General features: G+C 38.4%; 1 protein-coding gene across 3 annotated transcripts in view; it reads right to left on the minus strand.

The window, feature by feature from the left end:
- The window catches only part of LOC102059643 (multidrug resistance-associated protein 1), a 57,512-nt gene that overhangs the window by 32,425 nt on the left and 5,243 nt on the right, over positions 1–19,844 (minus strand). For all 3 annotated transcript variants that reach the window (XM_055710015.1, XM_055710016.1, XM_055710013.1), the window contains exons 2-10: positions 10,734–10,910; positions 9,847–9,969; positions 8,322–8,459; positions 7,062–7,187; positions 3,998–4,059; positions 3,060–3,191; positions 1,799–2,026; positions 982–1,159; positions 94–255 (exon numbers count right to left, since the gene is read on the minus strand). In XM_055710015.1, the coding sequence (XP_055565990.1) occupies positions 94–255; positions 982–1,159; positions 1,799–2,026; positions 3,060–3,191; positions 3,998–4,059; positions 7,062–7,187; positions 8,322–8,459; positions 9,847–9,969; positions 10,734–10,910 (1,326 nt within the window). The remainder of the gene's footprint in view (positions 1–93; positions 256–981; positions 1,160–1,798; positions 2,027–3,059; positions 3,192–3,997; positions 4,060–7,061; positions 7,188–8,321; positions 8,460–9,846; positions 9,970–10,733; positions 10,911–19,844) is intronic.

The following is a 19,844-nucleotide window of genomic DNA, read 5'->3' on the forward strand; positions in this document are numbered from 1 at the left end:
AACCCTCTAGTGGTCTAACAGCTGTCTGTACTTAGGACCATAGGAAGCGGCACAATGCCAAAGCCAAAACAGGGAACAAGACACAATACTCACCTGCCACAGTAAGTACAGTGCTAATATCACCTGGAGAGGTGCAGACCAAATCATGTTTATATAGGTAGCCAAGTCCATGAATCTCTGAGCGTCCACAGACATTAGATTCACTATCTCACCCACAGTAGAAGTCTTTCTAGCAGAATTTGTGATAACAAGTGCCTAAGTGCAGAATAAAAACAAAATTAAAAAAATGAAGGCAACATGAAGGAAGACCTACTCATTTGCATTTTCTCCACAGAATTCAAACGCTTTACAAAGCTTCATCTTTAAAATTACAAGCAACCCTTTTCCTACTTCATATTCTGTTTACTCTGCACAACTTACAAAATGCAAGTTGTATAGCTTGAAGCAAGCAGCTGGGTTTAAACTAAGAGTTAAAGACAACAAGCAGTCTTTAGGGTTAGGGTTGGTTGGTGGTTTTATTGCTTGGAGGCGTTTGCATGTTTTGTTTTTTAGTTTAAGAAGCACAATCTTCACTTTTCATCCCACATTTTTCTCACACAGAGCAATTAGTCCACAGCTTTCTAAAATGTTCCAGCTTATTCCAAGATGATGTGACACTGCTGCTAAATCCCAAAAGAAGCTGTAAATGTAGAGGCATCTTAATTTCTGCACAAACTGAAGCAGTTTCACACCTCCAGCCTAAATGAGACAAGGCTTCTCGTTTGGCAGCGGGGAAAAAGATGATGCCTGAACTTTAACTAGTAAATTAGAAAACTGCTCTGTCTTAAAGGCTTTCATTTATAAGTTAGATACACTCTTATTTCTATTAAGAGTTAGGAATCAGCCTACCAGAGTCTCCTAACTACTTTAATTATTCAGACTTAAGCAAAGCATTTGCAGAGTCACTGAGAGGTATTGTCATACATTTAAAGAAACACCTACCTTTCGATAAATTACACCAACAATAGCAGTTTTGAGCCTCATTCCAGTTACAAAGCAAATATGAAAATACTGGTGAAGAATCAGCGTCTGAAGACAGGCACAAAGAAACAGCAGCCCTGTATAGAAATAGCCTTGCCAGTTTGGAGCAGCTTTGTTATTTACAAAGTTGATGAGCAATCTGTGGAGAGAAGAATTAGCTCTCTTGGTAAACACAAATCAAAATGAAACATCAGGGTTACAATCTTAAGATTATTCTAAACATTAGATGGCTCATGCAAGAACCCAAAGTACCAAACTAGGATAAAACACTTAAGCAAACTTCCTAGACATTGGAGATCGTTTTATACTACCACACATCACCCCCTTCTCCTGTGTACTACTTTAAAACAAAAAGTATCATATACCTTACATGTACAGCATTCCCTTGGAGGTACACTAAAAAGTATCACACTCCTCCAGCTAAAATACAACTGCTTACAGTTGTTTTACTTCTTCTCACCTTCAAGCAATACAACTGCTCCTACCCACTTAGCTCTCTCCTGCTTCACGTACAATCAATACAGCTTAGAATTAAATAAACTCTCCTGCTACTGTTGATTATATTCTTGCCTGGCGTTCCTAGTGTTGGAAAGGAACACACAAAGTCAAACATTTACCACCAATGAACCGAAATCATTGTGTGATTGGTCTCTAACTTGCATGACAGCTCTTCCCCATTGAGCCAGCCAAAGGCAAAACACCTTGGCAAGTGAAATACCAGTGCATTTTAAATTCTGCCTGATACTTTTAAAACAATAACAAAGTATATAGGTCTTACTTCAGAATTTCTGGGCCTGCAAACATCAAGAGATCATGCGCAGCTTTAAACAGGAAGCTCATGAGAAAATACGGTCCAAAGGTTTTATATAACACCTTGAATAAAGATGCTTCAGAGCTCTTCTGAGATGGTTTTATAATCAAAGCTTCAGCCTCTTCTGTTACATCACCATTTGAGTCACTTGATTTTTGCTGCTTTTTGGGTGAGTATAACATATTTAATGGTTGCCTGAAATAAGAGTAAGTACATAATGTAGCCTTTATTCAAGCATAAAGCTAACTGGAAAAATGCACAGTATACAAATGAGATGCTTAGGAGCTGTTGCCCTTCTCAATAGTTCAACTGTGTTTTACTGTCAATCAAAGATCTTTTTAATCATACAACCATAGCTAAATGAACCAGCCATTCAGAAATGTTCTTCTTTGTAGGGAGAGTTAACATTCCTGTAATCTCTCCCATAGGTCTGCCCTGAGAATGAGGAACAGGGCCATAACCTGTGTTAAACTTAAAGAGCAAAGGACATCATTAATCTAGAACCCAGTGTGCTGAACTTTCGTCAAAATCAAGGCCTCACTGTACCACAGAATTAAAAGTTTGCAGTCAGATTTATGCCAAGTCATGGTCAATGGACTGAACACATTCATTTCATACATCTGGCTTATGCCAAACTACATATGGCTTGTCTGAGGACAAGCTGTATGTAAAAATACAGTATGTAAGCAAGCAAGCAATTTTCCTTCAATGAAAAGGTATTTCTATTTGCCGCAGTAAAGGATGATAAAAGTATGCTGGAAACTGCAGGCATGCAGTCTTTCTAATTTTAGTCATCTGGCTTAGATGCCCAGCCTCCCTATATAGTCAAAGGAAAGAAAGAAGCTTCTCACTTTTGCACCTTGAACTGCCCTCCTGAGGCTTCACCAACTATAGAGGGAGCCCAAGCTCCTCAATTGTGTGGCTGAAGTTTCACTGTGTGGGAACATAACCCCCCCCAAGAAAACACACACACATCGAAAGTAACAATAATCAGCTTCAGATCATGACAGACTAAGGGAAAACCTGATGCAGTTCTTCATAAAGACAACACGCAACACCCTACTTGGTTCCTGTTTCTGTACACACTGAAGGACAAATACAGAGCTGCCACTTGGGCCTTACAAAAGCAGGCTTTGATAATAGATGACAAACACCTCTAAGTAGAGGCTGAGTAACTTGAGCTTTTGAACCTCTTGGAAGAACAGCCAGCCAGGAAAACCGAACTCACCTCTTGGTCTTTGCCCACTCTTTCGCCCAGTTTCTAGCCAAACCTGGCACAATCTCCTCTGATTTGTCCTCTTTATTTAATGACCACAAATCCTTGGCTTCCAAAGGTCTCCGATAACCCTGAACCATCAACCTGCATCAGAAAGAATCAGCACTATATATTTAAGAACACTAAAGATGTGTGTGTATATATACGACATAAGACAGTGGTCCTTACATGCAGCCCCAAAACAGAGTCGGCTCTTCACAAAAACGCATGCAAGAACAAAAGCAGCAACACAGGTCCAGATGCTAAAAAACATATCCTCCTGTCTTAACTGTGAGAATTAGACACCAAAATATCTAAGGAACCAGGATATGCCACTGAATTCAACTTTCACAGAAAATAAAACTTGCCTACCAAGTTTCTAAATCATTATTAGCCTTTAATTTTACAATGCAATTCCTTTCATCTAGCTTTCTGTTGGAACTCCAGCCAAGTACCAACCACAACTACACACCAGTATTACTTCACATGGTTTTGTGTTTTAATTCACAAGAACATGTGTTATGATCAAATCATACAGCACAACTAAAGCAAAGTTAACGAGGAGGAAAAAAAAACAACCTACTGGACAAAAAGAACTAACAGTTCTGAATGCCTACATTTCTAAATATAGCAGTTATTTTCTACCTTTTTACATTTCCCAAAGAAAACTTTATTATTGTATTCCTTCAGCAAACGTACTAAATATGTACCAGACCATTTAAAATTACAGAGACCCTACAAAGGAAGTAAAACAGATTAATCAAATTTGCGGAAAAAAATAATCAATTTAATCTATCTGCGAAACAACCAAAGTTATTATTGAATGAATAATTGCTAATTTAACTCTGAAAGCAGAATCCTAAAATGCCATCTAACTTTAACTAATGCTTTATGCATCATCTTGATCTTACCCAGTGATCCACCAGAATGTGATTCTGGAGAGAAAAGAAGCACTGGACTCTGGGCATGGATTCTGAAGGAGAGAAAAAGAAATCAATTCACACACAAAATGACTGGCACATGGCCAAAAGGAAAAAAAAACAAGCAGAAGAGGTATTTTTTTAAATGTCCTTTGTTCATATTATTTTTTTCACATTACTAAACTTGTCGTTTATATGTTGAGAGCTTGTTCAGAAAACACGAGCACAGCTTCAGGGCTGTTCAGCAGACTAGACCACTGGGACACAGGAACAGCAGTGCTCTGTAACAACAACGCAATTTATAGTTGAGAGAATTTTATAAGACAGTGCAGGCCAGACAATCTCTCAAGGCGTCATGATCAGTTACCACCTGTATCACTGCAAGGTATGCTATCATATATGAGTAAATCTGTTAATTAGGTAGAGTTAGTCATAAATGAAGAATTCAGTTCTACTGTTCTAGCAGTTAAGTACTGTGACTCCATCAAAACACATGCACAAATGAAAAAAAAAAAATTCATTTGTAAACTCCAGAGATGACTCCCAAAACATCCCTTAAAAACCCTTGATCTCATTGATCAATAAGCATGGGAACCTTAAGTATCCATAAAGGTACACAGCTAGCTCGTATTCTACACCCAGTGCAATGGCTGGCCATTTTAACTACTCTCTCCTAACCTGGTTGAATTAAAACAGCAGAAAGGGAAGGCTGGAAGAATTTCAAAGGCACAAAAGATTATTTACTTGCAGAATTCCACTGCAGATTTCTCTCTTCCTTCTTCCACTGTGTTGAACAGCATCTAGATAATGCTTGTAAACCAGCTACTCCTTTGCGCGCAAACCACTAGGTTATTACCATCAACTATAATTGGAGCAACTCAGTTATTTCAATCTACAGAAGTCACCAACCATCATTAGAGTACTGCAATTAAAATAACCAGAGCCAAGCATTTCCAAGAATTGCAGTTTTCAACTTCACTAAGCTATACTGAGCTGTGTTGTAATCAAGCTACACGGAAGACTCCAGCATTTCCTCTTCGCACAATGTTTTTTGCAGTTTGGCAGGGTACAATAACAGCATGCATCAAACAAATGCTTTTTTTGACAGGGGATAAGAGGTCCACATTTCCAAAATATTTAAACACTTGCAAAAAAATGTTTGCAAGCAAATCCAACACCATTGCCTAATGAATAAATGAAAGTTTTTAAACTCGGGGAAGTTAAAAAAAAAGTGGGGTGGTGGTGGGGTGTATGCCAGCAGTACTTTCAGCCACCATTCCTGACAGACAGATTTGTATTTCAGCAAATACAGGGAATACTTTCAACCTCAACAAAACTCCAAAATTTTCTGAACTTTTACTAAAAGGCTGTATATTACTTTTTTCCTTTATACTTTTTTTAAATCTACTTGCAGGTGGAAAGTCTAAATTCAAGAGTCCGCTAGATCTTCTACTACCTAAAACTGGCCTTTATTTGCATAAAGCAAAGTTTAAAACATACTAGATTACTATTAAAATAATAATATTTTTTATAAACTTAAATGGTTATCACACAAAGAACTATTAATCCTACTGACACTCCTGCCAGATAGAATGAAAACAAGTTGTAACAAGCCTGGACTTATGTAAACAAAGCAAAAACAAAACACATTGTTTGACTTCTATATACATCAGCTTCTACATCTTAGAAAATTCACTGTAGTTTTTTTGGCATAAGTAAAAATATAATAAGATTTTAATCAAGACTTACAAACATTTCTGGTTTGGAAATACTCTGAAGAACAGAATAAAGCAGAATTTAAGACTGACTAACATGACTTGCTTTGTTCTTTTCCCCATTATAACATTCAACAAACACACCACTCGGGGAAAAAAGGGGTTAAAATTTGATGTCTGCTCTATTTCCTAGAGACACTCCTAGAAATACTCAGAACACACAAAACCAACCCCACTGTGATCTCATAGCACCTTGTAAGTATTGTAACCACGATCAAAGCAGAAAAGGAGGTTTCCATAAATCCACAGCATCCTGTCAGATACATTTCATCCCTGAATGAGATTAAAAGAACCCAGAGATGAAGAGGATCCAAAGACTCAGCAGTACACTCTCCCCTCCAGGCATACACGTGCAGACCGTCTGCCAGTGGCAACGCAGACCATCACCCGCACACTGGATAGGGACGGAGAAGGTTAACTGTGGAATTCCTTAAGTGAAACTGCTTATGGACCTTTTCCACAGCTACAGACAACTTATTTCTGCCCCTCACACATTTCACACCTCCCTTCATCAGTTAGTGCCACCTAACACCCATCAAACCAGAAATACACCATATAAATAAATACAGGACTGCGATTTCTAAACTTGGCACATCTGAACTCTAGGCAGTGACAGGTGTCACTCCACTGTGACTCAGGAGGTCTAACCCAGACTAAGTAAGCAGTGTAACGATCCAGCATCCCTCAGGTCACTTTAGATCCATGCCACACAGCTAGCACATATGATTAAGAATACATGCCAAAAAAATCATGTCTAGGTAAAATTAAATTTCAACATCCAGACCACCCTCTAACTGCTCTTGCAATTGAACTGGTTAAATTCTTACTTCACACAAGAGAGTCCAATACAGAAATCAAATGCATCTATCCATATTCACAAGTTTTCCAGGTATAGATTCTTCCCCACCTTCATGAAGAAGGGAATGCACATCCTTATGAGCTACTGCCTACTGAATGGTATCAGATGACTAGCACAACAACATTTCAAATCAGTATTCCCCACCAACTGCCAGAAACACTACTGAATGTAAATACATGTGACTTCACCTTCAGGAATGACTGAAACAGTACTTTTGCTCTCTTAAATACAGCCCACTCTGTTTTGCATATTATGGGCTTCATCTTCTGTGTCACCAACTAAAGGATAGAAAGAATACTCTATTGCGAACAAGTCAACATGATTTGAATTTTTTGGCATCTGGGAGACTATGGCACTGTAACTCATTGTACAGAATATCACACATATAATACTGAGCACTCAGTACAGACTGAACACTTACAGGATCATTTACTGTTTCAGAAAACAAAGGTGGTCGTTCTGGTAAACAACACAAGATGAGCTGTACAAGTAACAGGATGAAGTAAATGCAGAAGGTGACATAACGAAATGCATCCACTTCAGCACCCTACAAAAGAAGGTAATGTTCCAATTAGAAGACTTGAGGAATTTTTTTTTAAGACACGTTAATATTAAACATAAAACATCTCTTTACTGTAAATTCTGCAAACTACATAAATGTTGCACTACCCGCCCCATGCAAATAAAAGTCAATGTCTATTTTAGTAAAGGGAAGATAAAAAGACAGGGAAAGGAGATGAAAGATACCATTTCTTTTTAATTAGTCCTGCCATAAACACACAAGCATGGACTTCTGTGAAGAAGTTCTCTTTAAGACACTGTACCGACACAGCATGCCCCGAATTGAAGTCAAGGTATTCTTTACAGGAACAAAGCATTTATGCACTGGGTAGTAAAGAGTTTTCAAAGCAAATTCGTTGATTAGTAAGTACGCACACAGAAAAGAAGAATTAGAGGAGCAGAACTTAGGTTACATTTTGCTGCACCATGCTCAAATTCCAGAGGTTCTTCCATTTTTTAGACTGGGACTGATACATAAAGCGTAATCCACAGAAATCAACACACGGGGACAGATGGACAGGGACACACATCAACAGTAAAATCCCACTAACAACAGCTGAAGACAAAAATTGGCTAAAAGTTCTCAAAATTCACAATATGGCTTAAAGGTTTCAAGAAATAAAAGTGATTTGCCATTTTAAGGCACATTTAAGCTCCACAGTTTATCTGAAATTTGAGTTGGCCTTACTATAAAGCAGACTGATGCAAAACGTTTCACTTGTGTGCTTTCGTTTTGTCTCAGCAGATGAGACCACATTACCATCAAACCAAGTGCTTCAGGAAATCCACTGTATAATCAACAGGAAGACGACAAACTCCCAGAACAGTTTCATATCAAAGACTATATGCTTGTATTGTACTCATGCAGACACATCCCCTTTCTGGAACAGCTAGCAGAATTTTCTTGGCAACTGTTGCTACAGTTAAGATCACTATGAATTTCACTAGCATTTCAAAACAACAGCCATTAAGTCTTGCTTGTTTTGTTTTTATAACCTAAGGAATGAAGGTACACCGAATGGATCATTCACCGACTTGACTGGCATAATTAGCAAGCAAGTACTCTATTACTGCAGCATTTGGGATTATTTTCAATGAAATGAGGCTAGCAATCACTTACCGTATTTAAGGCATGTTTTATTTTGGATCTAAACACCACTGTGGCACATGACAATGAGATGAGCCAGAAAATAGTCATTACACCTGAAGACTGGACTCCTTTTATTCTTTCATATTGTATTAAAAATGTGGCAAGCAACTGTGGACAAATAAGATAAAAATATATTCACAAGCTTTAAGTTTTAAAATACATTATACACATATAAAAAGCACTACATTAAAGAGTGCTTATTTAATATTTTAAATCCAGTACCTCCCAGACATTCTAACACCCAGAGATTTTAAGTGCAATTCAAAAATACGTTTAAATAGGAAATTCTCTGGAACAGTAAAGGTTAAGAAGTAGACAAAAAAAGGGAAAAGGAATATGTACTACATAGAAGTAAGCAACCACATACACAAAAGCACTGTCAAAAGCTGCCAATCTTTAACTCTTTACTTTTCTGGTTCTACATCACAAATCAACAAGCAATTATAGTGACACTGTATCATTTCAAGTATTTCCTGGCTAATTCTTTTTAAAATAAAAAGATTTATTTCCATATAAGCCACAACACCAAACAAACACTGACCAAATATTATTCTGTTCCTGTATTTTGTGTGCTTTCAGAGTCCTTTAGGAAGCTGGCACAATTTAGTAATCTCACTTGGCCACTGCAACATGCACTTTCAATCCGCCTGACAAAAGCTTGACAACTGCATTATTAAGAGACCACAAAATATTTAACAGCTTTTGCATCTGTCAGTATGTCGGGGCTTTTTCATTTGGTCAGTATGTTGTCAGGGCTCTTGGGGTTTTTTTTGTTTATTTTTCTTTTCTGTTGTTGTTGTTATTGCTGTTGGGGTGGTTGCGTCCTGTCCTGTCCACTCCTTGAGCATCATGCTTGATCACTATCATTCCAAGTCTGGCATAAATGTAAAGCAACCGACAATGAATGAATAGCAAGACATTTTCCTTGAAATGCAGGCTGCAGAGATACTGGTGTGAAAATAGACAATACTCGATCACCTAGGAAGAGTGTTAGCTGGGGACACTTACTTGCCTCCTGTGGCACTTAAGACTTTCCATCATGCCATCAAATAAAACAAAGAAAATGTGTACTAAAAAACGTTAGATGCAGGACAGTTTTTAATACAATACTTAACAATGCAATGCCTTTCACAGTCTTTTACCAAGTTCAATGTGATTTGTGTTATCTAGGTTTAACCAGTTCTCTCGACTCCTCCACCCCATGCTTGAGTGAAGCTATTAAATGAACGGTAGCTCAAGCCTACCAGAGTAAGGCAAGACAACTAGCACTGGCTTGTGTGCTGATATGCAACACACTGAGCACAACTGGGTGTGTTCCAATTTTTTTAAATAAAAACAAACAGACATTTCAGAGTCAATATTTCACAGTTCAACGGCAGATTAATTCTGTATGTAAAGACTGTAGCTTAAAGAATTACAACACTGTGAATAATACTAAGACACGGGTTATTGCTTAAGGCTTTGCATGAACACAGGCCATAACAGAAGAACTTACCATTGTTATACCCAACACTGTAGGCGTAACGAGAAAAAATGGAGGTCGAAAAATATATTTTCTTTCCCAGAAAGAGTAGAAAAGGTCTGCCCAGCAGACTATCCACAGTATTAAGCCCAAAGCCTGTAATACAAAAGTGTATTTCATCCATCAGCTCACACAGATTAGGCAGCATAATATATACATGAACACTAGATGTTACGTGTTAGTAGAAGAGGAGTCATAATCAGACCATCACTTTTGGGCAATTCTACAACATGCACAAAGGAGTAATTTGGCTTTACCTATTGGATTCACACTGGAAGAAAGAAGTTTATTAATTTTTAGTACCATATAATTCAGTTTATTATGAAGCAGAAAGTTGATGAGTCTCAACCCTGAATAACAGATTGCAGAGACAAAAACTCTGTAATACACCATACTATTACAGCCTTCCTTAAAATTTTTCATTTATTCCACAGGGGTGGGAAGTAGTAAAGAAATATTAAGTATCTATTTCACAACAGGAGTGGAATAGAACACCTGCAGCAGTTCTAGAAATCTATGCAATATACTTCAAGCAGCTGACAAGATAATAAATTCTTTTTATTACTGAGAAAAAGGCCTCGAGATTTCAGTTGACCTAAAACAGCCTTCTCCAACAGGTCTTACAAAAGATTTGCATACTTTTTTGCTATGTCAGAGTAAATTTCAGAAAGCCTACTAATAAAAGGGCAATGGAAACACATAAAATTTGGAAATCAAACACCAACAGAACCAGTTACAGCTGAAGTGTGCACACAGATCAAGATCAGTGCTCAATAAAAATAGTGTGCTAAAACATTGCTGAAATAGACTCAAGACTTCCAGATAAGCTTAATAAGTTCTGATTTTAAAGAGTCACGTACTGTTTTGGCTTTGTTGAGGTTTGACATTTGTATGTATCCTCTGTCATGACAACGAAGGTATAGGAAGTACACTGGGAAGCAGACCCACAGGTAGATGCAAGGAATACAGACCAGGACTGTGTTCTGAAAGCACTGGGTGAAGTCTGGATTTTCTGTGTGCCATGTCAGATTCCAGTCCTGGGGAGAGAAAACTGATCAAGTTACAGTAAAAGCAAATACAGATATTCAGTATTTAAAAAAATAAATAGCCCCCATCTGCCTTATTCTGTATTTCTTCTTGTGTATTTATTCCCACTCATATTAAACTAGCACCATTCTATGAGCTTGTCTCTGTATCTAATTTTATTGCATTTTTTGTGGTTTTAAACCTTCACAAGATGACATTAGTGTCACTTTTGTTGGTTATACACGGTTATCATAACACATAACTCACTCCAATGTAACACTGGGATCTTTAACAGTATTAATGAAGGAGTTTTACATTATCATTGCAGAAAAATAACATGTCAGTGCCAGCTACCTCCCTTTATAACCACTGTGCATGTATGTATAAACACTCAGATACACGACATGCCCAAATTTCAGTGTGGAAACATTATCTGGCACACAGTAGAAGTGAACAGCACAAGCCAACATCACTTCACTACTTGTAAAGTAGTCTCATAGCTCCCAAGCTGTATGCAGCAAAACCAGTTAAGACTTTCCGGAAATTCATAGTAACAGGGCATAGAACCAAGTAAAAGGCTCACCCATGCAGCTCATTTCCCACTCAATGATAGAATTCAATGTTTTCCTACTTCTCTCAAAACAATTCTCAAAAACAAGATAAACTGTCATAGAATCAAACCAAAACTGACACAGTAGTAAAAACGTGATCACCATTTCCATTATTGGTACACAACTATTTACAATGACAAGCTATTTAGTAAAATTAACTTCCATATCATATTTAAGACTGGCTTAAGTGAGGGAAATCTCTTGCAGGAAGTTTTAACTTAAAATTGCTGACTTTGCTGTAAAATTGTCACAAGGGACATTTCCTCCCCAAGTGCTGTAGATTTCTGACTCTCCAACAGATTGATGCAACACACAGATACCACTGCTGCATATGGACTGCAACATGCAACAGCTGAAGCACAGCTCACAGGTTTCTGTTTAAAAGCCACACAGCCAAGAGGAGCAGTCCCATGCCCAAAGGCTTCCTAACTGTATAATTTTCAGTTGCAAAGCATTTTTTCAGATGGTTTTACCGCTTACAACTGTACAGAATACCAGTACCACTACTGGGACATAATGACAGTCAGTAATCTTTCTCCACCATAAAAACCTAAGCTGGTCAGAGAAATAAAGTGCCATTATCCACAATTTATAGATGAGGAAACAGAACCAAAAAGAGCTGTAGTGCCTGCCCCCCCGATCCAACATCAGAGCTGGAAACAGATGCCACTGCTCAGAATTGCCACACTTCCATCTTTATTTGTCCCCATCTTCCACTGATCATAAACAGCTGCAAACACAATTACAAAGAAAGGAAAACAGATCTAAAAAGAGATGGAAGTTATACCTGGAAAAAATTTCAGCTTGAGGCTAACCAGACATTACTTTATCATAGCACAGGTTTCTCCTTAAATCTGCCCATTCCATATTAAGACGTTTTGTTGCTTTAAAAAAAAACCGAAACCACAAACCAAAAATAACCAACCTCCTTTTGAAAATGCATTAACAAAGATACTTTCTTTCCCCACTTCCCACAGTTAGATACAACAGACAGTATCCACAGGACACATTGCTGTTATTTTTCTCCTCTAATTCCAAAGCATTCTAAAAATTCTTCGCGTCATACAATTTTTATCTCAGTTTAAGAAAAAATAAATCTCCAAACTTAATACTGCCAATTCAAGGAAATTAATGCTGATAGAGCATAAAAATGCCTGGTTATGTTTTAGTGTATCTGCATAGGGGTCACGTAAGTTGTTCATGACAAGGCAGCAGCTGTGAGATGCTGTGGGCAACCCACATGCTTATTAAGTTCCCTGACTGCATAACATCATCAGAAATTTCAGCTGAGTCATCCTTACATTTAGCCACCACACAAACATTTTTGGCTTTGTAAGTCCCAGCTGCTTTGCCCCAGCACAACAGCCAAGAAAAAGTCTTATGACTGCAGAACAGTGTACAATTAATAAATTCAGATAATTAACTGACAGGATGTAATCAGCTTTACAACAAACAAGAGCACTGACATAATTTTATCGAGTAAATTTTTGGAGATCTACACACTGCTTCAGAAAGTTACTAAACCCCCTTTTCCAGTGTTTTTAAGTGCTTGCTGTAAAATCAATCAGGCAATTACCAGAAAGGACAGAGCAGGTAATACACACGTCACTGCCACACAGCTAAAAAAAGAAAAAAGTGCTGTATACATGAGTGATATGCATATTTTCTGGAAGATATCCTAAAAACACATGCAATCTTTCATTTGATTTTCATATTTGCAAGTTATCTGGAGGTGTTTCTGCATGAAAGGCAAGAGGGTACAACAAAAGGGTACTTTAGAGTTAAGAACATAAAGTCAGGACAAATGGGCGGTTTGGGATAAGATTACTGCTAGAATTTAACAGCTACAGCAACATCAGTGTATCTTCTTTCACATTTTTCCAGGATTTGATCCAGAGGCTGTTGATAAAGAATACGTTTGCTTAGTTCAAATACACTATTCTTCTCTGAAGCCAGAGAAATGGCTACACACAGATGAGATGCAGAAACCCCTTCCATTTTCCATTCATTTCAGGTGACAAAAGGTGAGGAAAACATGCATGAAGAGACAGACATGGTGGTATTTTTTCCTGCCAATTCCCTAGGTGCAGTTCTCTCAGGCTGCATGTACACAAAGCAGCAGCGCAGACAGCAACAGAGTTGTAGACACCCAACACTCACTACTGAGCACCCAACGTCCTCACAGCCACTGGAGCATGTTTCCCAGTCAACGCCTCTCCAAAAGGTGCTCAGGCCACCCTCGACTGAGCCAACAGCAGGACAGGGAACTGTCAGGAGGTCACACCAGAAGCAGGCTCCCAGTCTGAACTGAGATGCTAATGACCTCAGTGGGCAAATTCAGGAGGAACTCGGTCTGTTACAAAAGGGAGGCAGACCCTAAGTTCTGCATGGAGGATACCACAGCTTCATGAGGTTCAGCTGTGGCTGGAAAACATCACTCTCATCATGAAACCAACACGTATACATATTCAAATGACAATGTTCAGTTACACAAGTCTAGACTAGCTCTGCCAGTTTAAAGTACATGCTTTTCCTTTGCTTTATATAAACCCAGTTTCAGATGTGTTTTTTTTTCCAGCACAAACCAAAATTCTTCACAAATCAATGCAAAAGCATTCACTGAAGCAGCCCTTTGTATTTAACAGACATTAATTGGCAAATTAATGACGACACCTGACTCAAGTTTTAAAAACGCTATTTTAGCAAGTTCTATTAAGACACTAAGTTGCCCCATTTTCACATCGCAAAGATTAATAACAATTTTCACTGACTGATCAACTAACCCTTTTACTTTGCAAGAGCACATCAAATGACAGAGATCCAAGTATCCATTCAAAAGCCTACACAAACCAGCAGCCTCCTGACATGAAGGAGGAGGAGGAAAAAAGGTGTTAGGTCTTAGCTATCAGACTGCATAATCTGGAAGCCTTCAGTTTAAGCTATAGCTACAAGAACCCACAGGAGACAAATCAGTGTGATCCTTGTTCCTTTCTTGGCAGAGGTTGAGAGAGAAAGAGATGTGCTGTTGGCTTCAGTTTAGACTACTCCAGAAGAACCACACCTCAGATGGTTGGTGTTTTTTACCCTTTTAAAATCCCTGGATAATTGTCAAGTTTCCCAGATAGTAAACGGGTACTTTTAAATTTCATCTAACCTATTTCTCAGTTTCCATTTCCATCACCAGCACTGTGGCTGAAGAAAATACCAGTCCACAGGTTTTATGCCTGATAGCATGTTTTCTCTTATGCCACAGAAAAGCTTCCTATCACCTTTGAAGTGAAACCCTCTATCTACAAGAGGAGCACAAAAAATGTTTGGCATTCCCCAGAATCACGTGGACCTATTCACAGGTAAACCACTTACTTAACAGCGCATAAACTCTAGGAAAATAAAGAACTATATTAATTCCTGTCTAAAATTTCAGGAACAGGCAAGATAAAAACATTGGCAGTAGGACTGTAAGACGAAATTGCAACACAAAAGATCAGTTATTCTGGCTCTGCCGAGGGAAGGAAGCCTACAGGGAAGCTGTATGCCCTAACTGTGCCTAATCTGAGGAGTAACAGTATTTGACACTGGATGGGACCTTGTGGCTGACTGCCTCTCTCCTGGCAGCCAGGAAAGGCTGATAAAGTTAAGTAAGCAGCCAGTGGCCGCCTGTTCTCACATCAATAATCCTACTTGACCCACAACACATTTTAAAATTCTCACTAGCAGAAATTGAGACAAAAATCTCTGTTTCATACCTGCTGTGCACAAGTGTGCTAGAGATGGGGGCTGCCAACCGCACCGTTAAATCCACCTGCGTGAACCAGCTGTGACTGAAAAATGACTTAAACATTACCACACACCTATGTAGAAAATGAAATCACAAAACCACATCACAATCTCATTATCACAGTCAACACGCCTTCAAATGGAGTTTGACACTGGCATCAGTGTATAGCCATAACTTTGATATCACCCACAGAAAAACCACCTCCTTTGTACTACCAAGATATGGTTTCTCTATCTTACTTTCCTAACAGTAAAAAACATTTTTCATTTAATGCAATGCTTACATTTAGTGGAATGCAAGTAATTAGGTCTCTGGGGCACAAACACTGTAATTGCACCTGACAACTTTCATTATAACATCATCACTTTCTCATTGAAATTAGAGGTGCCAGATGGTGCTACTTCCTGATATCATATTAAAAAGTTCCCCAGGCTAGCATCTATAAACCCACGAGCTGACTTAACCATTCTCCCTCAGATGCCACAAGGCCACTGGCCTATAGCCTATACTGTCTAGGACAGCAAGTTTCCTGCTTGCCTCATCTGGCTGAGCCTACAGCCTCAGAAGAGCTACTAGCATCAGTGGACAACGGGGGGTGGGGGTGCAGAAAAGGACCTCTCCCTTTAAGGCTGCTTTAGAAGAACTCTGGCTTTGCTTTAACAAATCCCTGATACCACCATTCTCCATCAAAACCAACAGTGAAAAACAGTGGCACTGTTGACCACACTGAGAATTAAAGTAACCAATGACCTACAGAGTGATCCAAATTTTGTAATAGATTAGAAGGAGGTCTGTTTTCAAGTGATGAAATTAAAAGAGCTCTTCAAAGTTATGCAGTTTGCCAAGTAAGTTTTATTCAATTTATTTTTAGAGATTTTGAAAAAAAGACTGAATTTATGTTCTCGAAACACTAAATATAGCATCTTGATTCTGTTATTCACATTTTGGAAGCTGATCATGAAACACGTGCTGAAGCTCACCATTTCTCCAAGAACACATTTAGAATAGAGCCTACCAACAAGCACAATCATACAGAGTCTTCAGCAGCACATCTACCCTGTTGTGCTTTACTGTTCAGGCTAAATCACAAGAGGTGGCAGGTTGATAAAACCAGCAACAGATATTCATCCAAGAAAAATACTCCAGAACTCCCACAAAGAGCAGCAGAAACACCCACACCTGCACCTCTCCATTCTATCCCCCAATATTTACAGAAATAAGCAGCAGACAATAACAACATACCCCAACAGTGGCAAACAAGGCACTAAATGACACCACAAGCAACCACCACAAACTTCCTATTTGCATGTTTACAAGTCCTTTAAAAATACTATGCATATTAGATTAAAATTATTTTGGGAAAAGTACTACCTGCATTACAGGATCCAACGGCTCTAGAATCAATTCCAGATGAAGCAATATAATAAACAAGGACAAACATACCTTTCCACCTTCGTTGACATTTATTTACTCTAGATTTTTTTTTTTCATAATAAACAAAAAGTTACCCAAAATGCACAGATCTCTCCTGTGACACAATGCAGTAGTTCTTGCAATTAAAGTTAGTGCAAAATGTACAACGAAAATGGTACCTTTGTTGTTATGCACCCCAAATTAACTCATGCTGCATTTAAATAAATGCTTTCAATACACCGCCAATTCCTTTGAAGACCTCTACTAGCTACATGAAATCAATGGTTTACTGGTTTATTATACCATTTAAGGATATAGTCAGCAAACAAAAATTTAAAATACCCGTACAGATTTTGCAATAATATCTTTCCAACAGCGACTTCCTATGCTTAATGAAAGACAGCCAGGAGTGATTTTTTTATTTTTAGAACACAAACCCAGGATTCTACTAAAAAGCCACACAACCACACTTGATCTCATTCTTAGACCTCCACAGACTCTAAGCATTATTTCTGCAAGGAAAAATGATAGAATTATGCTCCTGCACAGCACTACACCACTTACCACAAGCAGTGCAACAAATGAACATAAAGTGTGCCAGACTACTGATCTGGGAAGTGACTTCAGGACTTCCTTTCATTGTCACATCTGAAGATAGATGCTTATAGCCCCACAAAGCTCTCAGGCATTTCTTCAGGCCAGTAACAGCCCAATTGGATCAATAAGTTTCTGCTTTTCTGTTCTTCTGCTGCCACAAAGGTGAAATAAGAAACATTAATGGTAATTACTGCATTGGGGTGTAAGAATTAGATTCAATCTCCAGCTCTCATGGAGATCAGATTCACCCACAGAAAAACCACAGTTTGAGGGGGATTTTTTTTTATTACTACAGAACTAAACCTACCATGGAACTGAGGATCTTCACCTCTTACTTGATTCTAGAGTCTTGGGCAGGGGGTGTTCAAAAAACAGTGAGAACACAAGACATTTATCCTCATAAAACCATGAATTTATCAATATTACTGCTAGTAAATCTTTAGTTCATTGGTTAAAACGCTAGTAGTGATCAGAGAAACAAGGAGCAAATAATATTTTGGCAAAAGTTTGAAAAATACAGGTCTCCAATTAAGATTTTGACATTTAAGTCCTGTGTCTGAATAAAAAGCCTTAAATTATTCACAAGCAAGCCTTCTAGCGCAGCCTCCCAAAAACACCACTTTCAGATCGTGGTAATCAGATCTCAGATGCAGGAAGAGACTGTGCCCCTTCTTCCATGGTTTCAAAGTAATTCTGAAATCTAAGCTTTATTCTTATAGTCTTTTAACATTGTCACCAGACAAGATTGTTAGAACAAGGCGAGGAACATTACAAAAATAATAAATAGGGGTCCTAAACATTTTTGAATCATTTATATAAAGATGGTTTAGGGGAAAAATATCAGTAAGTGTTTCTAGTGATGGGGAAATACCCTTGATTTCTCATAACGTTTTCGATTAGAAATGATTTTATCAAGGCTAAGTTCTCAACATTGATGCAGATTTGACTTGTTAACACAGCCAAGAAAAACCCTCTACCTTTCAGTACCTGGTCCCGAACTTCAATCAGTTGTCTGCACCTCCTTGTTCAAAAACCAAACATCAGTATTACCTCATGTTTAGAAATCCTTTGTTACAGGCAGCACTGCACCAGCTGAAAGTGTGTAAAATGACAAGAAAAAAGCATGCTTTGCCTTTGTTCCCCTTTAGCCTAAAACAAGAAGCTGGTGCTAAGGGGTTGCCAGAGAACAAAGCACCTGCAGCTGTGGAATTTACAAGAGCTGATCTTCGTAATCCAAGAAGCTAAAAGCCACTGAACTACGGCTATGTTTTTGTGTCAGGGAAACAATGACAGATTACATCGGCACCTACAAAATTAAAAAGTTTAGCCTCTTTCTACAGGCGTAGCATTGCTGTACCCTGCCATGCCTGCAAATACCATGAGACAACATCTGGCCACGTGACAACAAATACCATTCACAGTTTCAGAATCAAAAGGATGGGGTTTACCCTCCTGTAAAGTTTTTCACTGAAATCACCGTTACTTAAAAGGATACAGGAAAAAGATTCCCGCTCTCATATTCTTTCTGCACCAAAACCAAGACTTTTTCTTAATAATGCCACAGCCTGTAAAATAGAGTTCAAATCACTGAGAAGTTCGAACACACCTGGGAAATAATCTTACAGAAGGACTAAGATAACAGCTTAAGTTAGGATAAACTGTATCCAAAGCTACCACAGATGCAAACAGTGAGAAAACAGTAACGCATGGAATACTGACTCTATTAAAAGTAAGCAAAAGGTCAGTACCCGGCAGCAGGCTTTTTAGAGGTGTGACCCAGAATGACTTATGTGCAACCTGGGTTAACCTTCACTTAGTCCCAGTTTAGCACAGTGTTTCAATGTAAACTGCATTGTAATTTCATGAAACAGCATAAGTTACTCAGGCATTTTTCTGGGGTTTTTTCCTCATTTAACTTTTCCGAGCAACCTTGAACTGACAGCTGCAGAATGACAGGTTATCTGCTAAGAAAAACCCCATCAGCAACAGAGTATCAGGCATCATTTTCCTGTACTTCCCTTAAACTGATCTATTCTGGATCAAGAGAGGAAAGTTGAACTTCTATGAAATTTAGACCCCTGTTTACAAGACCAACAAAAACATTTTACAGGTTTAAACAAGAAAAAGCTGACAAGTAAGTTTCTGGCTTTCATTGCTAAAAAACCCAATGACAACCAAGCCACAAGAATCAGTATATCAGCTGTTAATTATAATAAAGGCACCAACATGTGTAAAGTTTTTTTTGTTTAACACTGCTGCTGCTGCTCCTTCTCCTCTGTTCCAAATGCTGTCCACATATGACCTTTCTATGTCAGCAAATATAAGTGGTTTTCTGATCTGCATGCTCTTTAAAAAAACTCTGGTCACAAATGCATTCATAAATTGATACCTTTCCAACTAAAGGAAGAGTCTTAACTCTTAACTTTTATCAAGCTCACTCAGCGCCACTCTCACAGCACCTCAAACTCTCTCCTCCCTAGCTCTGCCACAAACACACTGAAAAAGCACTAAAGACATATCTTACAGTGCAAAAGGCTCCAGTTCCA

The sequence above is a fragment of the Falco cherrug genome, chromosome 4, assembly GCF_023634085.1.
Source record: "Falco cherrug isolate bFalChe1 chromosome 4, bFalChe1.pri, whole genome shotgun sequence".
Taxonomy (NCBI): domain Eukaryota; kingdom Metazoa; phylum Chordata; class Aves; order Falconiformes; family Falconidae; genus Falco; species Falco cherrug.